The sequence below is a fragment of the Meleagris gallopavo genome, chromosome Z, assembly GCF_905368555.1.
Source record: "Meleagris gallopavo chromosome Z, MGAL_WU_HG_1.1, whole genome shotgun sequence".
Lineage (NCBI taxonomy): Eukaryota > Metazoa > Chordata > Aves > Galliformes > Phasianidae > Meleagris > Meleagris gallopavo.
In genome coordinates, this window is record NC_139435.1 from 39078057 (window position 1) to 39104201 (window position 26145).

Genomic DNA, 26145 nt, shown 5'->3' on the forward strand with positions numbered 1-26145 from the left:
CTCATTTTATTTAATTTAAAGCAACTATACAGTTTCCCCTCCCCTTGAGGCATAATGCAGATCATGGCTGAGGAGGATCTGAAGTAATGCTACAGCTGCTTAGTTCTTCCCTTGCACTAAGTTCAGCATTCATTTCTGCTCTAGTCTGTATTTCTATTTTATAATGAAACATACAGCCTAGTTATTTATAGGCTTTCTAAGGATTAACTACACACTCATAAGAATAAACCCTCAAGAGGTTAACCTCATCCTCTTAAGCTTCACACACTACAATCCCAGAGATAGCTGGCAACCACAGCCAAGAGAGGAAAAAATAATCCTGCATCTTGCTAATCCTTTAGCCAATCACCACATGCAACAGTGAAGGGACCTCAAAGAGACCTATAACTCAATTAGTCTCAAGAGTACTGTCAGTCCAGAAGGTATTTATTTCACAGAACCATTAGCAACCCACCTCAAAACTCAAAGACAGTGCATCTAAAATGCAATACTAGAAAATATTCCAGCTTTCTCCTTATATTTCTCATTTCAGATATTTGCATAATATTCTACTTTGAAATTGTTCCAGTTAAAGTAGAAAAATTTAACACATTTGCATTGTTTGCATCTAGTAGACAGATCAATAACAACCATCCTTTACCCTTCCCAGAATGAACCTTTCCAAGCCATCATATCTGTGAAAAAAAATCCCTTCGAGTTAAACCATGATTACCTAATTAACTCTTTCATATTATGATCTGTATTCTCCCTTAACCCTTTTTGCAACTACAGCAGTTACAGGTGTACCTTTAAGCCAAAGTGGTTTTGTGTTGTGCTGTTGTGGTACTGTTTTTCTCCCCCCCTGTTATTCAACTACCTAGTAAACCTGCTACTTTTTTCAACTTCAAATACAACAAATATTAAACAGCATGATTTACAAAATATATGTATATACAAGGTTTTTTGTTGTTTTTGTTTGTGGTCTTTTTTTTTTTTTTTTTTTTTTTTTTTAAGTTACACTACTATACAGCTAGCTGGAAAGTAAAGCCTTCAAGAACATGCAGGAAAAGCATGAGGCCAAAGATATAAACATTTAGACCAAAATATCATTCCCACAAGTTCTAATCAACCCAGAGGTTTAGCACTCATAAGCTAAACAAAACCAACTGCATTACTCTCTTTTTTTTCTGATGTGTCAATTTGTTGTTTCTTTTTTTTTTTTTTTTATTTAGATATATCCTTAATATACACTGACTCAAAAATGTGACTTCTGACTTCCCAAATTCTCCAAAAGGAATCTGACCAGTCCATGAGGAAAACAGTCCCTAACCTCAGTTTGTCCTCTAACAGCATTCTATTTTTTCCAACTAGAAAGACAGTTATAAAATAAAGATGACATGAAAAAAAACTAAATTAGGAAAATATTGTCACTAATTAAAGGCTTTGCTATCTTCTAGAATTCAAACAGAGCCCAGCAGCAACAAGAACTGTGTTTTGCTCTAATTTAGGCAAGCTAACTGGGAAACTCTTGAATTGCTTAGTACCAGAAAACAATGGTCTTGTAAGACAAAAATGAAGAAGGAAAAAAGTTAAACACAAACAAAAATGCAAATTTTACCTAGTCAGGAGAAACTATCCAAGTGGACACCAGCTACAGAAGTTCAGCATTCTTTCTATTCTAAAAATTGACTATACGCAACTATCCTCAGTAGTATAATCCCAGAGGGTACTCAGTCATCTTCTGTTACAGAATGCTACAGCCTATTTGCATTCTGAAAGAAGTTCCATGATCTTTCATGCTCATAATAGACGTCTAAACCGTTACATTACTATTTCTTTTCTCATCTTGAAAGACATTGCACTTTAACAGCATGGCCCTTCCATTGTTGTTTACACTAAGTCAGGCCCCTAAACAATAGTGACAGCTGCTATCAGACCAGGCCATGCTTACTTCCAGTGCAGCTGCTTTGTGTAGGAACAGACAGGTTTCTGATGTTTCCTCCCCTCTGGGGAGAGGGCTTGACACACTGCATGCTCAGTGAGGGAGAGCAAAGGTCCACTGAATTGTCAACCCAATTTTATGCTATTTGGATTTTTCAGGATGCACACAGCCCCTTTCAAGCAAAATCAAGCATATGTCAAGAGCATGAAACTTATTGTGCAGCACAAGATAATTACTGACCACATAAGCCTGTAAAAGATCATCGTGACACGCATTTAATTTTAGTAAAATGCATAGGCATACATAGATACAGCCAAAGAAATGTACCCAATGTGATCACTTTACTCAGTTTTGTGCTGATATGGCATCACCCAGAAGTCTTTCAGAAGACACAGTGAAGTGTTTACTCTGATAAATCTCAGTCTATTTAAAAGTGAAAAGGCTGAGAGTTATACTCCTATTAATTGTGTATGGTACTTGGAGATCCCTATTACTTTAAAAACACTATTTCATGCAGATTTAAAAAGAGGTAAATGACATCAAGATATAAGATTTGGTTTGGCTAGGCAGCACTACTTTAAGTTCAGTAGAATTGTTTTTAAACATACTTTTGATGCATACTTCCATTTACTGCATATAATATTCTTTAAAAGTAGCTCATTAAAAAGAGCTTTCAATTCAATTTTCATTGTAAAGAACTCATTTTAAAAAAATGCAAGAAAGTACAGTTCTCTAATCTTTGCTAATCAAATATCACAGATGTACATGTGCTGTATGAATGCCTGATTTGATCTTTGAAATAAAGTAATTCATTACACAAGCAAAAGAACAGAGGAGATTGTGACAAATACAGATGTAATTGCGTGGGTTTTTAGAATGTGATTAGCAAATCAACAAACAGTCTAATTTTATATGAAGGTGAAAAAACAGCTCAGATTTGAAAGGTAGGGGTATGTTTATGCAAAGCTAATCTGTCAAGTGTATTAAAGCAGCTTGAATAAAATTTAAGCTGAAAATCCACTGAAGCTCCCCATTTCAGGGAGGAAAAGCTATTAAGACGAAATGAAGGTCACCCTCCCAGTTTATTTCACCTAATTGACTGCCAATAGCTTACCACAGACAAACCAACTGCAGATCTGCAATTGAGAAACTGATGAAAGGAGAGTTTTCAAGCTGAGGCTCATTCTTTTAATCCTCCCTTGCTCTTATTTTTTTTTTTCTTCCATCTCCAGTTGGGATGTAATTTTAAACACAGATGGATTAACTGGTTCCATTGTCTGTAGACGTCACTGGACTATGGCACTGTTAATCCATACAGCAGCATGTCTAATTATCATTACAAAGTGTCTGAGGGAACCATAAAGACCAGCAGGGCATCTTCTCACAAGCAATTAACATAAATTGATAAATGAGTAATTTGAATCTGCTCAGGGCGCACACATGAATAAAATCAGAAAGGACGGCTTCTTGTTTCCGCTACTTCTTTCACTTAGTCTGGAAGGGCAGAAAACATGAGAAATATTCTAGACTTAGCTGAGGGGAAATGAACTCACGCAGTGGAAGGAATTTATGGTTCAGAAAGTTCATTAACACAAAACAAATGACTTGTGATTGACAATCAGTCACAAGCAATTAGCATTAACTTATTTCAGAATATTGAGAAGCACAAACTTGGTGAAAGGCTTTTAGAGCCTCGTGTCAGTCAATTAATACTACTTCAAAGGCAAGTGAAGTTTCCTTTCAGTAGCTTGCTAATTTAAAATATGAAAGATTCACAAGAAGGCAAAAGAAAGATGAATGAATAGTTGTACAAGCTGTAGGGACTGAAAGAATGAGGCAAAGGTAACTACCTCAACTGACATACAATACTTAGAATTAAACAAGCAACTGTCCTAATCACTGCATTTCTTGCAGTAAAAGTTGTTCCACACATTATTCTAAGCAAACTATTAACTTTATCCCTACTAAAATCTGTGTAAGAAAATCAAACATACTTGTGCAACACTGAGCATCAAAACAGTGTTAGATGTCAAAACATTAGGCTTATTTTAAAAACAGTAAAGCAATAATATATGAAAGCAAGTTATACACACTGTAGGAGGTAGACCTGGAAGGCCACGTACCCCGATGATGGCATTCAGTTCAGCCATGGTCACTTGTTTGGCACGTTCTACAGCTTGAGCCACTTGCTGCTGATGCTATTAAAAGAAGAAAGGGTATAAGGAGGAATTTGTGCACGAAATAAAACCAGGAACAAAAATATCTGAACAAGCAGTTTCTCTGGTGAAGCTGAAGCTATTTGCAAGATACATTTCTCATCCTTTCCATCAAAAGCAGATGACAGCCCTGAAGGTAGCCAATTCATCTCTTTCCCAGTGCCACTTCAAAATTAATTTTCTGAAAAATGAATAATCAATGTCTAATAGAGTTGGCAGGACAATCACATCAGCTTCATACTAGAAGTAATTTCAACATTTATATACTGTGTCACCACAGCAAAACCTACAGAAACCTTAAACGGGAAGAATAAATGCTTATTCTGAATCCTAACGAACTACAAAAACTCTGTAAACTGTAGAATTTGAAAAGGTATACCCAAAATAACATCCCTCAACACATAACAGCAGTTGACTACACTATGCTACAACCACAGTCATTCAGAATAGATGCAGATCTGTAACCTTAAACATTTTGCATTTGAGCTAACTACTCAGTTTTTACACTAGATTTTGATACAAATGATGTAGACAATGAGCATACTTATTTTCAGTGGATGAACATTTGACTACTGAATATCAAATAAGTAATCACCAGAATCAGAAATGAAAGCATTTTGTTGCATTGATTTTTTTTATTAAAAAAAAAATAATAATAATAAAGAAACACCATACTTCCCCTCTCCTCTGGGAATCAAAAAGGCTGAGCCACTGTCAGTAGTTTGAACTCAGATTTGTTAAACCAAATTAGCAGGGGGTTTGCACACTTCAGCTATAACAGATGTTCCTTGCACTTGTGCATTGTGATAAAATTAACATCTTAAAACCAGCTAATTTGCAAACAGAAAAGCAACATAATTGCACTTTAACAGCTGAACAGTTTTACTTACTTCCTGAGACAAAAATGGGATGACTTGTGCACAAATTGTATTCAATCTCTTGGCGATTTCTGTCTATGGAGGAAAAATAAGCATTTTGATTAAAATCGTATTTTCTGCTAGTTCCCACATATCAGCTACTGTACAGGATCGTAGTAGGTTAATACTGTGGATAAATAACATAGCAATCCATGTCTTCATGCCAGTACAAATACTAATAGTTAATATTTAAGCCTAAATGAGGACAGAGATATAGTTAGTTACTCTGGGCCATCTGCTATGTCTAAAGCACCTAATCTGTATACACATTTAAGCACAAATCTGGTCCTTGTACATAGCTAATTAACAAGTACAGCATTTTTGAAAAACATTAAGTCCACAATAAAGCCTTTTAAAACTAAGATTTATTGTTACTCAAATTACCAAGCAGCCTAACATGGAGGTGACAGGCATGCAAGGAGAATGTTTCTTTCATGATCAATTTTTTCTGCCAATTACAAGGCAATCTTAGTTTTGTTGACAGAAAGAAAACTACAGGAATACAAAATACTAAAAGAGAAGCAATGAAGAATGGGTAAGAAAGATATAGGCTTCTAAAACATTCTTACTAAGTATGAATTAAAGTAAGGACATCAGGGGGAAAAGAAAAAGGTAGTCAGTAACAATAAATCAGTGAAACCACATTTAGCAGGAGAACAATAAACCCGTGTAGGAACAGAGCTGTGCTAAGGGCAGCACAGAACCACTCTAACAAGTTGCTATCACTAAGACATATACAGTTTTCCTTATTTTTCTGTTTTGTTTTAGGATACTAATGGGGAAAATCACTGCTGAGAATTGTCAGCCAAATTACATGCCAAAACCTGAACAAAGAGAAACTCAAGCAAGTCAGATGAAAACATTGCTAACTTATCTGCTGAGCCTTTGCTCCAAGCCTTCCCATCACCCCACATTTCTTACAAAAACACAGAGATGTGCTGATGCTTACACGTCAGACAATCAGCAATTAGAAAACAAAAGCCCCACAGTGCTTCTGTGTCTCGAGAAACACGTGACTTGAAATCTAAGTGCAGCAGGCAAGCTTTAACACCTCTTTTCCCATCAGATAGACTTCTAAAACTCCTCTCTCTGATGTAAGCTGAAATATTCCACTTGACCTACATCACTTCTTGGCAGGTCCACATGCCCAGTGGATCTCCTGAACACTTCAGAGATCATTTCTTTCTAGGCAGAGTGGCTTCCTCGTGCATGGGCAAAGAAGAAACAGCCACTTTCTCTCCCCACAACAATGCAAATAGGTCTCTAACAGAAATATCCATCTTCTTACACAAGACCAAACAACAAGCAGCTTTGGTCCATATGTTTTGTTGGTCTATGAGCATAAACTATGAATCATTCCGTTCACAGGTAATAGATAAACTACCACCAAAAATAATATAAAGGGGTTATCAGCATGTCCAAGCTATTGACAGATATGTTGGTAGCTTAAGTCTCTCAAGGAAAAAAAAAGTGTATGATTGTGACAATTTGCTATTAAAAGGCTTAAAGAACACAGATAGTAAGCAATGAAGACTGCCACTTAGCAACCTTACTGTTTGAAATGAGGTGGTTCATTTCCAATAAGATAGACCTAGACCAACAGGACTAGCTTTGTTTTCAAAAGCTAAGGTGAACTGTAGCAGGTTTTAAGTGGGAAAATAAATAAAGTTGGACAGAAGTAATTTGGTTTATCCTAAAAATTTGTTTCAGACTGCATGAGCCACACAAGAGTCTCTCTATTCCATAATTTTGAAAAGTAACTTGATTGTAGCTGTGAAAAGTCTATTTTGAGTACAGTCTAGAAAGCATGCAAGTCATATACATTATTGGTTTTCTCACAAGGTCCCAAGCATCTAAGCTTCACTATAATGGTGTAAATACAGAACTACACACATAACATCAGGTGCTAGTTACCAGTCCCAAGGCACAACAGTTATACTTTTAAAATTATTCCTTTTCTCTAATAATCCTATCAAAAAGGATCAAACAAGCCTGGAAGAGAAAAAAGGCACATAATTCATCTGAATTACGCACAAGACAGAAAGGAAGAACTACATTTGCCTCCATTCTGCATCGTAATGTTCATCAGAGATTGTCTGTTTATTGAAAAATTAGTGTTGAACCCAGAAAGAGGTAAAGCCTTTCCTCAATTAATCTTATTTTAAAGTGATTGTGTCATACTACAAATAATTAACTGAAAAGTGACACTGAAATAAAGTATCCTTCTGAACCACAGAATGGCTTGGGTTGGAAGGAACATCAGAGATCATCTAGCTCCAAGCCCCTGCCTTGGGCAAAGTCGCCAACCACTAGATCAGATTGCCCAGAAACCCAACAAGACCAGCCTTGAATGCTTTCAGGGAGGAGCATCCACAGCTTCTCTGGGCAACCTGTTCCAGTGCCTCACTACCATCTGAAGGGAAAAATTTCCTCCTAACACCTTCTGAAGCAAGGCATCATTACATATAAAAAGCATCTCCTATTCATCCACAGTTGTTGGTAAATTTAAGCATACAAATCATAAACAAGTACTTGTTTAAAGATGTGCTGCTACTGCTACAAGAGCCATGTAATAAGCATTCACTCTGGAAGAAAACTAAAACTCTCTATTCCACACCTCATAACCAAAATCTGCTTGTTTTTAAAAGCAGTCTGCATACTGGCACTCTTTCCCACACACTATTAAAGTACCTAAAATTATTTATCTACTAGCAGATCTCTACAGCTTCTTAAAAAAAAAAAAAAAAAAACTCAAATAACTAATAAAAAGTACTTTTACTGATGTTTTTAAAATATCTGTACTATAATGAATTACTTAAACTAGGTATTCCAGCACAATTCACTTAATCTTCATCATCAAGAACTGTAAGAAGTTTTTTTCAGCAATGAGAAAAAGAAAGTTGCATAGATTTAAATACAAATCAGGTTTTAAAAATGAACTTTCAGCATTCAAGATGGAATAAATTTGAATAGGTGTATTTATATAGATAGATAGATAGATACACACACACAAACTCCCAAAAAACTTTTTTGAATGAGTCAGTCAAGACAGAACATAAGTAATTGCTGACATTAAAGCAAGCTATAATTTTCTAAATTAGGGCTCATACACCTAACAGTTTAAAAATACTTACCAGTTACTTTCAGAGGCTTCGCAGTATAACATACCTATTATCTAATTGCTGATCTTGAGTCGTATAGAACAGTCAGAGGAATGAGTAAACAAAGAAAATTCTGCAGAAAGTTGCGTGGAGCAGAGACAAACATATCTAATTGCACATGTTCTTCAGCTCTTTGCTAAAGCAGATTATAGAAACCCAAATCTCTCATGAAAGCCCTCCTAGCTCTACAGCAGCTCTTAGCAAAGCAACTGAAGAGCCCTTAATTGTTTGTGTCCTTAATGCAGTACCTCTTGAATACATTCATTTTTAACAGAGTGCTCGAGTGTGAGACCTACCAAAGAATGACAAAACTACATCATTCACTGGTTCTTGCTGTTGCAATGATTGTCTTTTGATTTATTTGCAAATGACAAGCTTGTCAGACCTCTGACTGAAATGCCACCCTCCCTTCTGAAGTATCATTAAAAATTAACATGAAGGAATTCAGCTCCGCTTCGTAAAATTAGGTTGAGCCTTATTTTTGGCTTTACTCATCCAGTTTTTTGCCTTCATTCCACATCATTAAGGACTCATTAAGGTCAAAACACTTGCTTTGACCTTACACTGCCAAACTCAAGTGTCTGTACTTAGATGTGTCACCTGCTAAAATGAATTCCTAACATAATGACATAGAACCAAGCAGCCAGGCTAGTAACTAAATATAATATTTACTTAAGTATCAAAGTGTTTTCCTGTACAGCAGTCTACTTCAGATCATTTAGTGTTTTGACACCCTGTACATTACAAAAGCACCATGTAAGATACTTAACACAATATCTTTAGCAAATACAGATTTTTGCACTGGTATGGAAAGAAGCAAGTGCCCTATTTCTACTTGGATTTCTCACTACACGTAACACATATTTCACCACTCATAAAAGAAGCCCTAGCCAGTAAGAGTCAGTACCCTCACTTCTGAATGAAAAAATACAACTTTCACCTGAGGAAAATTAGTTTATCATTGATCAGATTCAGAGTTTCCAACAACAGCTGTGGTTTTGCTCCAGTCAGCGCTTCCCGTATTTGTCAGAGCAAGGACTAGCTATAGCAACTACAGTAATCTAAAGCAGAAATTAAATCTTAGAAGACATTATTATGACAATCAGTTGTATTATGACAAATGTTTATTTATTAATTTCGAGACTGCACATAGCTGTCCAGGCCTACATTACCAAACAATGCTAAGATAAAATAGTCGATGGAAGCTCATTTTTTCTTGCAGATTGCATTTTCTATAGCCAAAAGTTAGATTGGTGTTTGAAGTACTCCATCACCATTTCTTAAGTATCTACGCTTTCATTACATTTTTTCTCACTTCAATTATTTCAAATCAATTTAAAAAAAAACAAAAACAAAAACACATTTGTCAACAAATTTGGAGGAGGACAGCTTAGGAGAAATGTTGAGAAAGCATCAGGAAAGGAAACTAAATAAAAGCAACATATGAAAACCCAGGGTTGCTGTGATAATGAAAAAGTAAGTCCTAATGCATTCAAACAAGTCAACCTGCCTTTAATGCACAGAAAAGAATATATAGTCAAATCATATTCACAAAAGGTTTACAAGTTAATTCTGAAGTATTATGCCTCCATTTACATTTTCAACACAGAGGAAGCCAAGCAAAATACTGAACTACTTCTGGAAGAAGGAAATGATTTCTTGATATTTATAGCATGTAACACAGCATTCCAACAGGGAGTAAAGGTTAATGTTGCATTTTTGGTCATTACTGAATTATTTGAGACAATCTGTAGTAGGGATGAGGAGAAAAATCAAAGACTGTGATGATGCAACTGACTTGATCTCAGACCAATTTTCATCCCCATATGTCTAAGAGGCACGTAGATAAAAGCCCTCTTTATGGGACATGCTTGGCCATTTTTAATTCCTGCTGCAAACCAGAAACCAGCTGAAAACTATCTCTATGAAGTCCTTTGATAAGAAACTGCAAGTGTACAATTTAGTCTTAAACTGTTAGTATCCATTTTTATTTTCATTTTTCTTACAGAAACACTAGAATAACCAGCACTAAAAGTGTAGCAGTTTTTATTCTTAATGTGATTCAGATCTTCAGAGACAACAAAAATTATACCTTTTCATAGAGCACATAAAAAAAAATTCACAACCAACCTTTCACAGAGCATAACTTTTAATTTTGCCACAGTAAAGCTTATGCAATTTCAAGAATGCATTGCTAACAATTTGGGGATGGGGAGGATGTTGGATGTGTGATTAAATCTCAAAATTTAAATATTCAAAAGTCTCAAATGATTAAGGCTAGCATTCTATGAACTTTGCTGTTCATGAGTTACTGAATTCACATTAAGCACTGAGAAATTAATGCCCTTTTGTTTAAAACAAATACACCACGATCTGTTTTGGCAACAGTTGCAAGAAGGAAGAAAAAAGGCAATATACCAATTAGAAGTTTAGGCCCCCATAATATATCAACGTCAAACAACAGTGTGTCAAGCTAAGATTCAATTCAGGTAAGTGCCACTGCCAAATTTTCTTGTTCCCAGGCGTGCTTTAAGATTATTTCATTGCTTAAAATTTAATTTGTTCCAACTCACGTCTCCATGACAACGTTGGCTAACCCCACAGATCATTTGGGTAATTGGATATCTTATCTTTGCTCTCAAATCGAATGATTTTGCTAGAATTGCAGCAGCCAATCAAATTTATTCGTCTCCTGAGTAACAGACTGGGAAGTAGCCACATTCATCTCCCCCTTACAGCATATTAACCACCATGCGACAAACTGTGGAAGTTGGCTTTCAAACTGTATTTTAAATTATAAACACTGTTATTACTAACATTCACACCAATGGGAGGAGGAAGGAAGGTTTACTCTCCACATATAGTTGAAATTCAATCTGACAAGCAGCAATGGGTAGCATTCACTTCAGAAACAAGAACAATCTCTGTATTTGGGGGATAAGCTGTCAGTTTAACATGACATATCATTAACATATACAGTTTTCCTTCTGCCCCACGTCTGTACTACTCATTTTAATCATAAAGTCAGCCGCCCACAAGATGATATTAAAATCCCAGAAGACTAGCATGAAAAATCTTTAGCTATGAAAAAAAACAAAACATTACCATATTGTAAGTGGGAGTGCAGAAAGAAAGAAGCAACAGAAATATTAACAGAACAAAAATTCAAATGACAAAGTTGCAGAATGACAGATAGTTTCCAAATGTGCACTTATTACCTAAATTACATTTATCTGAAGCCTCTTCAGATGTTACTGTATGTTACAGAAAGGTCGTGTTAATTTAAACATAAGCTGGATCTGATGCACAAGCCAACAGCTACACTTAGAAATATCCACTATAGCTTTGAACTTTATTCAACTGTAAAGTGACTGGATATATTTCAGATGTCTAATTTCAATCCTTTCTACTATAATAGAGCTGCTGTGCAGGTCTCATTGAACCACTGTAAACAACTGCCCATGCCACTTGCAGCTGTAAATTCTGTTGAACCTAAGTCAACTGGCAACAACAAAGCTGTTGTCAGGATGTTCAAGTGATCCTTTCACACATCTTCGCTATGTTAAGACTTTTCATAAACTTGGCTAAAATGGGCCATTATAACATTTCTCCCTTAATCCAACTTCAGTTCATCTTGCATTCATTCAAATTTTAATCCCACAGCTTCGTTTCCATGCCTAAGCTAACCTTAACACACAGAACTGCTTAAATCTCTGAAGCCAGAACAGAGCTTTAATTTACTTTCCAGTTGTTTTGGGGTACACACCATTCCCATTTACTCAGATTTCATGAGATGGAAAAGCAAGTCAGAGGCTGACTGATCCAAAAGAGAAAGTCTCACCACCTTCATTTCCAGAGGCACGCACTGATCACCTTATTCCAAAAGCACTCCTGGAGATGTTCAGAATCGTCCAACATCTCAGCTCACTAGTTGAGCAGAAAACATTTCTACAGGAAAAAGGAAAAGGACCAGCTTAGCAGATCAGCAAGTTAAGTAGACTAACAAGAAGCATCCACCAAGTAGCAGCTGTTCACAGGGAAGCACAGGAAGAACCTAACTGAAAGAAGAGAGGAACGGTAAGCCAGATAAGTTCCTCCCATCCCACACGTTCTTCATAATTGTCAAACATGTTTTGCATAATTACTGTTGGGGTGTTAAGAACTTAACTAACGCAAGAACAGCTGAGCAACACAGCACTATCTAAGGAAAAGGAAGAGACAAAAAGAAGTGTAAAAGAAGGGGACCATAAAAACAGAATAGCTATAACTGCTACACCTGACAGAAAGAAATCCCATTTCCTTGGTTTTTCATTTAGTTTAGAACACACTCCAAAAATCCTTCCTATTTTGCTCTTAATCCCATAAGCTACAACCAAGTTTTTTCACATATCCATAAAGCACTCACAGAGAGCCACTTTATTAGGATGGCCATAGAATGTCAGAGATAATACATAACTGTGGAAGTACCTAGAGCTATGTAGCTTTGAAAATGTAAGAGCATAATGTACCTCAAAACAAGCACAATACATTTAAAGTACTCAAGACATTATCAAAACTCTCAGTTGAGATTCAGTCCTTATCAACAATCAAGTAAGACTACAACAGCATTAGAATCTGATCTTGAGTAGAACAAAGAGTATGAAAACTGACAAAATAAGCAGTACCACATAACAAGACAAGGGATGGAAATATGGAGGAAAAAATACAATACACTACATTCACTGGGACTTCAGGAATAACTATCAAATTAAGCTGAGTTTAATCAAACACGTCACATGCACTTGTGCACTTCAAATTAATTTCATAGTTTTACAATATTTACTATATTCACACCTGAAATTCAAACACCTCAAGTCACTGAAACAACTTAAGGCCTTAGAGGGGTGCTCATATCAATGCTTCAGATGCTATCAGGTGATTCACTAATCAATACCAAGTTAGGAGGACTGACAAATTTTGTTAGCTGTTAGCAGAATTAGCTGCCACACTGAATTTGGAAGGAATAATGGTGCCTTTCACTGTGTAGGGAAAGTGAAATTTGGAAGTCTTTCAGCAAAATCTTGGAGATATGTCAATAAATTTCTTCCTTATTTTATTATGTTTTGTTTATATCCTTCTGCTCACAGGATACAGAAAGATGGTGAATATGCCACCTAGATTACATCTTGTAGACAAGAGCTGATTTAAACTGATCAGACAGGAAGTAATTTGAGATTGACAATCACAATACAGTTTATAGTTATTGGTACAAAGCAGAGTAATAAGGCTCTAAGACTTCTGAAATCAGATGTCAACTGCTTAAGTTCATCTTTACAGGATCTGTTATTGAAAGATAAAATGCATTATGGAAAGCTGATGAGCTTTTAAATGAAATAGTATTCAGGACATGCGTGAAAGTTAACACATGTGAGAGTGGAATAGGAAAGGACAGAGGAAGAAGGTAAGGACGAACTCTACCAAGAACCTATATCACAAGTTTCTAATTGAAGTGATGCAAACAAGGAAGCATGCAAAAAGAAAAACTATGCCAGATGAGGCAGTATAAATATATACAGCACAGGCACATAGTTACAAAATTATGTGCCATTACTAAGTTATGCAAAAACAAAGCTGGTGCTCAGCCATGTGACATACTAAGAAGAGAACAAAAAAGGTTCAATTAATTCACTTTCAGGAGGAAAGAGATAGTAAGAAGGCACCAATGCTGCTAGAAACTATTTTTATTTTTATTTTTATTTTTTTTAACTTTTTTTGCACCCACCTTAACTAAAAAACAAAAGTCTTCAACAAATAATTAATATAAATTACTAGCTACCTAAGGTCAACATTTCCTTTACTGTTTGAGTGCAAAGAACTCACTTTACTTGAATGCTCTGATCAAGTTAACCATGGCAACTGTAGTGTAGCAAGAGCATACTAGTGAATCCTGGGCTAGTGAAAACCTTGCAAAACCTGCAAATGTCAGGCAGAACTGACTTCTGATTCTCTGTGACAGAGAATGCATATCTAGGTATGCATACCTAGATAGGAGCAAAAAGTAAGGACACAAGAGGCCAGAAAAGCAATCAACCTCTCTGTCACAGAGAATCAGAAGTTGTTTTGCAGTACACTGCTAGTAAAAGGCTGCCACCACAGTCAACAATAAGCTAAGCAAGTCTTCTGTGCTACTCAGCACAGTGATTCCAACCCTGGAGTACTGTGCATATTTTGGGCACTGCTCTTCATTTGGGCAAAACCACTCAAAGAATGAACAATAGTCTGCAATAGGGCTGCAATAGTCCACAAAGAGCTTCTGGAAGGAAAAGGAACTATCGCCTTTTCCTATCCGTGAGACAAAAATGCACAGGGATAAAAAAAAAGAAAAAAAAAAGACTAAAACTGAAACAAAACAAAAAAAAAAAAAACAAAAAAAACACACATAGGGGTTGTAACTAAAAAAGCACTTCAGTCACAGAAAAGCACTGTTACCCAGACAGCCTGATAGTGGCTGCCGTTGCTAATCTTCAGCAGCAGATCAGACAAGCATCCTGTCAGAAATGGCACTGCTACAACTAATTCTGCTAGGTCAGAGAGACATGCCAAGTCCTCTCTGGAACTGCCACCTGACAGTGTCTATTTCAGTGCAACGAAAAAGTTTAAAGGCTTCCCATAGGTCTTTTTTTAAAAAAAAAAAAGATTTTTTTTTTCTTTGCTTAGCTTGCAATTTACGTCCCTTATTTGAGACAGCTAGATATCTGCAAAGTAATGGCTGGCAACCTTATGGTCAGTTGCAAAGCAGAAATTCAGGATGACCTTATACCCAGACTCAAGACTCATGTAAAGAAAAAACAGTGATAAACATTTCAGTAAGAAACAAAACAAAAGCACATTTTATTGTAAATGGAAACTGTTATGGCAAAACCACAAAAGAACAATCTATCTGTTATTTTTCCCAAGAAAATGTGTTTTTTTTTCTCTCCTCCTTGAGATTTAATTCAAATTTCTGCACTTAAAGAAGCTGAGATCACTATATAATGAAGTAAAGAGCACAGCAACTCAGGGGGTTTGGCATATTTAAAAACAACTCCATAAATAAGCAAATTGCCACAGATAATTAGAACTATCCATTTTCAGATGTCCTTTGCTTTTCTTGACCCGACAGAAGCACGTTTTCTTAGAATTAATACCTAATCAAGATGCAGTCAAACTAGCACACATATTTTTGCTCTCTTCTCCGAAACTGAAAGCTATCTTTTTGTTTTGCTTCCATAGAGAAGCCTCTAAAATGGCAAACACAGATGGCAGCATTTTGTTGTCTAAATCAATTTTATCCTCAGCCATCAACTAGATGTTCCAGCACAGTCCTTTTCTTCTAATACAAAAATCCATACTACCATTGCCCTTGCAAACTGCTAAACAAGCAGTATCAGCAATTCACTTGTGTTCTGTAATATATTTACTACAAATCCCAGTGGCTTGCCTCCTAATGCAGTTTTCTATTGTGTCTGTTCTTGTCAATACTCTGCCTGGTCACCTTACAAGTTACTTTGACTGACTGTTTACACAAACATCAAAAATCTTCAAGATTTAAAAAAAAAAAAGATGAAAATGAAGAAAAATCCACACTGGGTGAGAGAAGGCAGAGGGACCACCATCACCATACCAACAAAAAAGAACAGCACCAAACACAAATATCTGTTTTCTGTTACGTGACCACCCAGCCTAAAAGGTTAGCCAGGTCTTCCAATCACTTAAGCAGTAGAAGATACTTCCAGATAACCAACCCTGAAAGATAACCCACGAAACAGCTCTCAAAGAACTTTAATTTGTAATTTAATCATCTGTGCTAATTTGTTCATGCTTCTGAAGAACATAAAGAAAAGGGGAAAGCAACTCAGTCAATCCCCAATTAGAGACTGCAGGCTTCTGAAACACTATTCAATTTATCACTAGCAACAAAACACTATTATCATTATAAAAACTTCAAAGAAATCTACCAAACTGATTAATTTTCTGAACAGTTTTCTCAACACACTGAAAGTATATTCAGTAATACTAGGTTTGCTAACAACTAAAGTAATCCTCGACAGAACTTTATAAAATAAAGCTATAATCCTTTTTCCATTCCATCTATATTTAAGCATACTAGCAATATGTTTCTAAGAGAAACCAGTGCTACTTCCATTTGTTCATGAAAAAAAAAAAAAAAAAAAAAAAAAAAAAAGGAACCCATCATGTGCTGCTGCAACAAATACACGGGAAAAAAAGTTAAAAAATTTCATTACTATGCCTTCTTTTACAATAAGTGACTTCAGGAAAAAACTCATTTTTAAAACCTAGTCAGATTTGAAGTAGAGCTCACACAGGCAATGATTTAGTAAGTTCTAACCTTCCCTTCAATTGCCTCTGGCACCATGCCATAAACAGATAAATAATTGTCAAAAAATAGGAAACTGGGCAAGTGAAAACCATCAGCTCTTGCAAAAAAAGGAATGTCAGGAGTAGTATCTCAGGGACTTTTACTGCAGTCTGGTTTATGAGCTCAGCAACAGTCTGGAGAAGACAGCACACAGTAAGTAAGAAGATTAGTTCCACAAGAGGATTCAAAGTAGAAACAATGACAGACAGAAGAACTGCAAAGCAGCCTTACAAGCTGAAGAGGGCAGTTAAACAGTGTAATTACACAACTTAGATACACTTATAGGCACACCAGGAGCAACCACCCCTAGCCTCAGTATAAACTGATGGAGCCAACGGTGCTCATGAGCAAGAACACAGATGTGATCAAATCTGAGAGGTGGTATCAGCAGTTCAGAATTTGTTGGTAGCCAAGGAAAGAAATCCAATATTGAGAACTTTTCTAAAGAAAAATAAAAAAAATACAGAAAACAATTATGTCATTACATAAATCTCTGGTTTGCCTAAACCCTGACAACTGCATTTAGCTCTTGTGCCCTCATTTCAGTGGAGTAGACTGAAAGTGGGGAAAAATAAATTAAAAAAAAAAAAAAAAAATCAAGCAAAGGCATATCAGATGATCAAGCTATTGACCAACTTGTACTTTCACAAACTGAGTAGGCTAGGACTACCCAATGTGAAAGTGAGTCGTAAACAATGCTCACAAAGGTCTAAAATTCTAACTGCATGGAAAAGGCAACTGGACACCAATTACACGCATTTGCTGAGAACTAAGGGTCGTCAAACAAAGACAACATCAGAAATGAAGTTTCTTTATCCCCAGCCCCTAAACCCCTCCCCCCAAAATCAACACAAATGCTTTACTATTTTGCATCCACAACAGCTTCCTTCCCACACAATGGCAAAAACCCACTACAAAGAAGTTTTACATAAGAGGACAAGTTGAACACCCATCAGCCTCACACCCTTGATGATGAGAATGAAATGGTTAAGAATATAAAAACTACCAATCAAGAAAAATCAATTCTTCTCCTTTTTGTTCCTCTTTGTTAATAAAGACAACTAACTGAAGCATGGAGCAAGTAACTGATGCCAGTGAGAAGAGGGAGCTGAGTATACAGTTACAATGTAAACACAGCTGTCATTATATATTCTCAACTCTTACATTCAGTGGAGTGACAACATCATTAGCTCTACTGAATGTGGTTAATCATTTTTAAATTACTAAGTACTGTGGAGTCTTCTGGTAAGTGCAAGTTCACATAATGTTGTTTTTAGATGCCCTCAGTGTATAAGCCAGTAGTGACCTACCCACAAATTCAGAAGACACTATCTTCCATTTTGTAAAGAAGATGAAATGTAATTTTAACCCTTTGCTACAAAACTAAAATTGCTGAAAGGTAATTCAAATACTCAGCCTGATTAGTATTACAAATAGCAGAAAGAGTTGTTTACCTTTCACCCCAGTACCCACTGTGAGAGAAGAACTCTTCCTTCCTTTTCCACTTCCTGCTCCCAAAAAATACCAGCTTTTTTTTTTTTATAAAAAAAAAAAAACCACAAACTTGCTTAAGCCAATCCATGAAGTACAGTAACAGAAATTTAGCAAGTTAGGTTCTAGCACTACAAAGGAAGTCTGACAACATCGCCAAAAAAAAAGAGATTCTCCTTTCCCTGAATGATCCTGCGATGAACATGAAATCTGGCAGACCCATTTCAAAATGCAAGATGATCTGATAGTATTTAACATATGTAGAGTGTTTACACTGTGACATACTTTTTGATTAAGTTGTATATTAACTGGCATAATAGAGAGTATCTGACAATATGGTTATCTAAAAGCCACATGAAGACATATTTCACATAGCACCCTGAATCTGTCCAATAACTCCTTAATGTCAGTCTAGAGCTTAAATGTGGTTTTAAAGTTGAGAAAGCTGAGCTCATTTCTCCAGGCTTTCCTTCTTATTTAGGAACTGCAGTTGTAGCTTAGATGGCTATACTGGTGGTACAACTGTAAGCACTTAGAAATCCAGTATTTATAGAATATATACAACTGTACAGAGAAAAACATGTCCCAATCAATCCTGTTTTCTTTTTTAAAATAAAAGCAGGTAGCAGATCCAACTGTAAAACCCTCTTGAAATATTCACAGTGCATCATCGAAACCTTTAAGATTCATGACGTTTTTCATTATAGTAATTAAAATGCAAGTAGAAAAAAAAAATTAATTTATCTTTAAATTTCTTTCAACAGCACAGCCATCCTACTCAGGAGCTGTAGAGAGCTAACTAAGCTTCTTAATTTCCTTCTATTTAACCCACTCCTGAAGATTGATGTTCTAATAAGATATCAGTAGAAGATTCAGTCCTTGAACAAAGAGCATTAGAAATGATTCCATAAAACATTCTGGACTAAAACAGACATTTAATTGCTGCACAATTATGCTGGTTACCCTAATGCAGTTTAGGAGTCTGTACACTTTTCTATAGGAAGCAAAGTACTGAATGACGTGCCTGCCTCAAGGCAGGTCACAAAGACCACAATAACCCACCCGAAGAGAAGGAAAATCAGCTGTCACCTTTGGGATTGCAGACACTCAAATACTGTAGTAGTTTATACAGTCTATCAGTTCAGCAGTGATGAGTTTTTCTTTCTTTGGCTGCCTGCCACTGAACAAGAGCTAATCTTGCGCCTGAACAATCTAGGCATTGAACACACAGGAAGCCTTATCACTTGACTTATGACAGAAGATGACAGGGCAGCACCTCTTTATTTTCAGCATCTCTCTAATAGCCAAGAGCAGTAACCCTTCAAGTACAGTGGGACTTTTAACACCCAAAAGACTCTAAATCTTGGCACTAGCACATCTGCTTTGCCAGCCAAAGATGTCACAGTGGGAAAATCTGAATGTCTTCAGTTTCTCTCATCTGTTAATTCAATCCATGACACACATGAAAATGATACCTGAATCAATCCCACCTACCCTCAGCAAATCCTCAAATTTGTTTCTGTCTCAGAGACAGTAATGTTAATCAGTAACTATATACACCTTACAATAATTAGCTCTGAAAACAGTACAAAAACCCAGGCACAACATCCTCTTAAGAATTAACCTTTGAGATTCTTATAAAAACAGAAACAAACCAAGAAAACACAAACCAGCCACAAGTGTGTCAATGATTATTTCCTGATCTATGTTCCGCCAGCGAGACCAAATGCATCAGCAGTACCTGGGTTTAAGCATATTGTGGCAAAACACTACAAAGAGCCAAAGCTAAAGTTGTGAAGAAAGCTTTCGTGCAGCCATTCATTGACACAAATGCAGTGTATTCAACTTGAAAACCACCATACAGCTGTTTTTGTTTATCAAGTTTGCCTCAGTCAAATATGCATATAGCAACATTCAAATCAAATTATCGTAATAGATTATAGAATTAAATGAAGAGTTTAGTAACTGATGCAACTGCATCAGCACAAGAAATCAATCTTTTCATCAGCAGGTGGACTACAACCACTTCCTTCAACCGAAGTGACCTCCACCTTCCACAGTGATATGGACAGCACACTGCACAAGCTAACATCACTGCACTACAATTTTTTTTATTTTCAAATCAGCAGCCCAAGCACTCTGAAAGGCTTCACACAGGGTGCGTACAGCATCCACACAGAAGGTAGGCCTTAAGAACATAAAAGCTTGTTCAGTGGAAAGTATCCCCACCACTGCATTTTTCAGTAACAAAGATGTTGTCAGAAATGACAATTTTTCATGTCTCCTGATGATGCCTTGCTAGCATTTGGTTATAAGCCATAAAGCAGGAATAATTTCAGCCTGTCAGAAGTCTAGCTAATGCCCAGTTTCCCTCTAGAGAGAATTTCTGTCAAACGTAATGAGAGCTCCAAAGGCCCTCTCTACAACATAATGAGCACTTAGGCCATGCTGGTGATCAGCCAGCAAAAAGCATCAATTTGAGCCTGGCTACACCCTTGGGGCTAGACGTCACCAGTTTTAATAAGAATTATGATTACTATCTGACAAAAGCCTCCTCAGAACTTATTGTTAGAAGTAGAAATTCAGAAGAATGTCATTGGTGGCTTTTTTTTGCTTTGCTTTTTTTTTGTCTCCTTACCATTAGACCATCTACATACTGAATTCTAACAGCACTATTTCAGGCATTTAAATCTTTAATGTGAAGATGCTATTTTTTTCAGAATTCCTCAACATGTAAAAGCATAGTATCTAAAACTCATAACCAAGAAAAACTATTTATCCCTTCAAATGCTTTTTCTTTCCTTAACAGCACACAGGGAGTAAGTGTGCTCCGTTCTCCTCTACCAGAATCAATGCAGATGTAATGGTCTGCCATAAATCTTAAAAGCTTCCCAAGTATCACTGCATACCGAGTAGATAATTATAGTTGCCATATATACAGAGCATTAAACCTTTGCAATGCACAGATGTTAAGGTCAAAGTGGAAACCTCAGTTCTGAGGCTCTTTAATGTCATGGGCTTAATTGATTTTACTTAAAGTTAATTCCTTGTGCATTTACTGAAGTCACCTGACTTTGTCAAGATCTTACGAAGATAACATCCATTTTGCACCAAATCAACTCCTTGTATGGACACTGGCTTCCTCACAAGTTATTTATTCTGAGCTTTACAACAGACCAAATAAACAGAAACCCAAAAATCGGAATCAAGTGTATAAAGAGGATAAAAAATTACCTCACTGAGGAAATGCCATTCTTTTAACACAGACTGGACAAAAACACACCACAGCACAGAACCAAGTTACCCACCACTCCTACTGTTCTACTTGCCTATTCAGTTCATCATTCAAAACTACTAGGCTGTCTAACATCCCTGTTTTTACCAGCATTTTGGATTCAAACAAGTGTAACTCTAAAAAACACTGTGGAACACTAGTCTAGCTTTGCAAACAGTTACCAATGAACCACGATACCAACTCACCAAATACAATATTTTTAAGTGAAAACAAAATAAAAATCAAAGAGTTCAGAGTTACAAAAGAAGAGTTCTACTCTGCAGTTCACTTACTTAATGAAAGTCTTTGAATATATTGAAGATCCAAAGCCTGAACTAATCAATTTACTCGCTATGCCCTAACCGGTCATCCATGCTCTTTAATTTAATGAAACAAGAATTTTAGATGAAATAGCACATACACTTCAAGAAAGAGTTGTATTGTTGCACTCTGAAATGTGTCCAACTGTTCAACTTCATCTAATGATAATTTTTTAAGAGGCCATCGATTTCTGAAAGACTTATTGTACCGGCATCTTGATGAAAAAGTGAATGTCAGCATATCTACAGAATACTTACACCCTACTATTAAAGCTTTATTTGGCAGACAATGACTACTTAGTTGAGGGTCCTCTGGGCTGAGCAATCATTTAGTTTTCTTCTCTTATGAGGTCTTTAGTGTCTTGTTCTACTTCAGCACTCTTTTTATTCACCATTATAGTGGCTGTAAGTGTGAATTTTATGGGAACATGAAAATTCATAGTCATAACTTGAGCTTTCCAAGTCACTAACCCTTTCATACCTTTAAATAGCAAGTGTTGGAGCAACTGTCACTACATATGTTACAAAGTCATCATCAAAGGCTCCTTCCTACCAGGAACAAAACAGAAATACATAAGCACTGAATTACACTTTTAAAAACAGATACGAGACCTTTCTTACCTCTCACATCACCTTTCAGGACCAACAGCCAGATAGCTGTGTCACTCAGCCTAACCTACACCACACTTGACAGGTAGGCATAGGTCTGCTAATCACAGCTACAATCAGTCTATTTAGACATTCAGTGCAGTCATCTGAATACAAACACAGCAGCTACACTTAAACACAGACTGATTGCAGATTTTTGTGGTTTAAAAAACAAAATGCCTTACCTGCTTGTGCATTTCAATGTTTAATCCATACGACATTTCATAATACTGCAAATAAAGGAGCATGTATTATTTTTTAAACTGGCTTGCACTGTATTATAAGATATTTACTGAAATAAAGAAAAACAAGCAAACTTACCATCACATAGTGCCTCTGCATTTCTGTCTTCTCACTTGCCAGTTTCTCACATTCCAATTTAAGGCTACAAAATAGATCACACTTCAATGTAACTACTATGTCATTTGTTTTGACACCTACCCACTTTGTGTTTTGACAAAAACAGCTAATTAAAAAACCTCATAACTCACATGCAAACAGAGGGATAAAGGCTTAATTCATACTTTAAACACAAGGGTTGAGCAGGAAATTCAGAAGGTATTTCGTGGTGCTGCCTGAGAGCTGCAGCTGCCTCCAGAGCTACGCAGACAGGCAAAGGATATTGACGTTGGGCTGTGTCAGGATCAGACATTCTCCAAAGTTCCTCTGAGCAGCCAGAAGTATTTCTCCACTTATGACATTCAGAGTCACAGCCAAACGGCATCATTTGTGGTTAGAATTACATCTCTGGCATATCTGCATCTCCTAACATCCAGGCGCCTCCAGCTTGGGTTATCTTGCCTGCAGCTGGACAGCAGTAACTCTGACCTTCATTTCCCAGTAAGTTTGTTTTCAGAAAAGTTGTCTGTCTCATCACAAACAGCAACATCTCTTTAACAATTCTGACTGAGCAAAGCAAAAGCAGCAATATTCCCTTTGTTGGTTTTTTGTTGCTGTTGTTGTTTTTTTTTTTTTTTTTTGTTGGTGGTGGTGTTGGTTTTTTTAAGGGCCACTAAAAAGCATCCTATGGAACAGACACTGTGGAAAGCAGCCTTATTCACTTACAGCTGCAATACTGAATGCTCACAGTTTATACCTCATTTCTAACCGACGGCTCAAACAAATCAACAATCTCGAGTGAGAATCAAACTAGTGTGGGAAAAGGGAGCTCCAGTCACAGCCGGCTGACTTCCAGCATGGAAAGTAACAGATTTTCTATCCCTATCCAGACCGCTCAGGTGCAAAGGAGTACAGAATCGAGAGACAAAAGCCTCTTATTGCCAAATACCTTTGCTCGCAGGAATCTGCTCCCTGCGGGCTCCAGCACCAAAGCACAGCGCAGCGCCGCGCGACGAAGTTCACTTCGCGGCTCTAGCAGACTGACGCTTAACTCTGCGCTACAAAGTTGCCATCCTCCCGGCTCTTCTAGCACAGCACGTCGGCGTCGGATTCACCTTAGCGTGAACACCGCACGCAACGGAGGAGGGCTCTTCCTCCGTGGCCACGCCGCTCTCCTCCCGCAACACCCCCCCCATCCATCACCCCGGACCCGGCCGCCTCCAGCCGCGCACTCGCCCGAGGGCTCCACGCCGTCCCAGCTCCGCACGCCACCGCCTGGACGCGGCCGCTCCCTGCAATCTCGCGCCCATGGCGGGAGGAGCGGAACGGAGTGGGCCCCCGGCGCGACTCCACAGCCGCTCACCTGTGGTACTGAGCCTGGAGGAACTGGAACTCCTCCTTGATACGGTCCAGCGACTCCGGGATGGTGAATTTGAAGGGCTGCCCCGCAGCCTGGTGCGGCGCCTGGTGCGGACGGACAGGGAGAGAGAGGCATGGTCAGAGCGCGCGGACGGGGCGGGACGCAACGACGGTCCGTCCTGCCGCCCGCCCCGTTCCTGCCGCGATCCTGGCCCCAGTCCTTTCCTCCCGCCGACTCCCGCAGCGGAGCGGCCCGGCTCCTCCCCGCCGCTCCCCACGCGTCGGGGCGGAAAGTGACCGCCGCACATAGGGCCGGTTCCGCCCGGTGCCGTACTCACGGGGTGCCGGCTCTGCGGGAACATGTCTCCGAACCGCCTCACACCGCCCCGCGGCGCTCAGTGCTCCCGCCGCGGGGACATCCTCCAGCCGCAGCCGCTCTGTCGCGGTAGCTCCGTGGGACGGGACGGGCGACGCGAGCCGCGAGGGCGAGTGGCTCTTTAGTGGGTTCCGGGCGGGGCCGTCACAGCGAGCGGGGTGAGAGGGAGGCCTCCGGAGGCAGCCGCGCTGCTTCCGACCGCCGGCGGATCATGGGGCGGCCGGAGCGGGGCTCCGCGGGGGGCAGGCGCGGGACGGCTCCGCGGCGACGGAGACAGCACAACAAAGGGCGGGGAACGCGCGCTCCGCGCAGGATTAGGCGGGCGACGGCCTCCGGTACCGGGCGGCTCCGCGCCTCAGCAGCGTGCGGCGCATCGCGATCTCCTCCCCATCCTCGTCCTTCTCCTCGCTGTCGCTCTCCTCGTCCCGGCGCTGCCCCGCCGAGGTGAAGTTCCCCCCGGTCGAGGAGCGCGGCCTGGCCCTGCCCTGATCCGCGCAGGGATGCGGGGGAGCGGAGCGCGGCAGCCCCGCGGGACGCGCTCGGCGGGACGGGAACGGCCAGGCCGGGCAGGATGCGCCGTGCTCGCCGCGCCGTTTGCATTAACACGCGGTTTCACACTCCTCCGGCTAACCAGCCGCCGGCCACTCCCACAGCGCTCAGTGCGGGGGGAGAGATGGCGGTAGCAGCCAGTCGCCGGCCTCCGCACCAACGTGGGTGTGTGACGCGTCCGGCGCCGCGAGCCAATGGAACGAGTGCAGCTCCGTCTGCCTCTCAGCCTTTCGCTGGGAAGCGTTTCTGGCGGGGCGGCGGGAGCCTTCCGTGCCGGCAAATGGAGGGCGCCGAGTGCAGGGAGGAGGGGATGGTCTGTGGGAAGGGGAGCGGGGAGTTGTCAATCAAAGTAACGTGGGGCTGCTTCTCCCACAGCACGCGGCGCCTGCGCGCATGGGGTCGGTGGTGCTGAGGGGCAGGGAGGCAGGGTGGTGCTGTCCGCCAGGGGCGTGGGGCGGTGCGGAAGTCCGGAGTGGGGCGTTGTGAGGCTGGAGGACACCTCGGAGCGTTATACGGGGTGGCTGCTGTACGCGCTTTGCCGTTGCCTATTGATGCTTTTCACAAGTACTTGGAGCTATGTAAGGAGCCCGAAGTTTGGAGTTTGTTAGGAAATCTGACGCGAGGAGGTACCGGAATAGGAGCTTGTGCACAGTGCTGTGCCGTGTGCAGTTCTGTTGCCAGAATAACCAAAGAAAAAGGACGTGGAACCGCTCAGCGCACTCGGGCTGAAAGCTGCACACTCTGAGGCTGCGAGGCTCTGGGAGCAGGGCTCTGCGTCACCTGCCCGTGTCCTGCCGGATCCGCGGACCTGTGGGCACCCACATGGGTGTGTTTAGATAATGTGCATGAGCATGCACATTTGTGAATACATAAAGAAGTACAGGTACATGAGGACTGTTCTTCGTTACTGTTTTTAAGACAAGAGTGAAAATGCTTTACTGTGAGGTGGTGCTTCCCAAGGTGGGGTTGTAAACCTGCCTGGCACTCCGCATGCATAATTGGAGCTCCTCCTCATGAGTTCTTTTCCCAGCTCTTCCCCTATTGCCTTGGACAAGCCAGCTCACCTCTCTGCTCATGGCATTGTAAATCTTAATTAATTAATGCTTATGAAGTTCTCAGATGCTCAGATGAAAGCTACCATAAATATGCAGGCCATTACTATATACTGTGTGTGTA

At 39.3% G+C, this 26145-nt stretch overlaps 1 protein-coding gene across 11 annotated transcripts in view; it reads right to left on the reverse strand.

The window, feature by feature from the left end:
* LOC104915097 (TLE family member 1, transcriptional corepressor) overlaps nucleotides 1-25078 on the reverse strand; it is a 137281-nt gene extending 112203 nt beyond the window's left edge. For 2 of the 11 annotated variants that reach the window (XR_014880289.1, XR_014880288.1), the window contains exons 1-6: nucleotides 24383-25078; nucleotides 24049-24149; nucleotides 22668-22731; nucleotides 22532-22576; nucleotides 5028-5090; nucleotides 4015-4119 (exon numbers count right to left, since the gene is read on the reverse strand). Coding sequence is in view for 9 of the 11 variants with exons in the window: in XM_085212657.1 (XP_085068783.1) it covers nucleotides 4015-4119; nucleotides 5028-5090; nucleotides 22532-22576; nucleotides 22668-22731; nucleotides 24049-24149; nucleotides 24383-24406 (402 nt within the window). In the remaining 2 variants the exon portion in view is untranslated. Of the gene's footprint in view, nucleotides 1-4014; nucleotides 4120-5027; nucleotides 5091-12059; nucleotides 12164-22531; nucleotides 22577-22667; nucleotides 22732-24048; nucleotides 24150-24382 lie in introns of those variants that run through there. The other 9 variants (XM_085212656.1, XM_085212655.1, XM_085212659.1 and 6 more) reach the window with 7 other exon arrangements.
* Between the last annotated feature and the right edge of the window lie 1067 nt (nucleotides 25079-26145).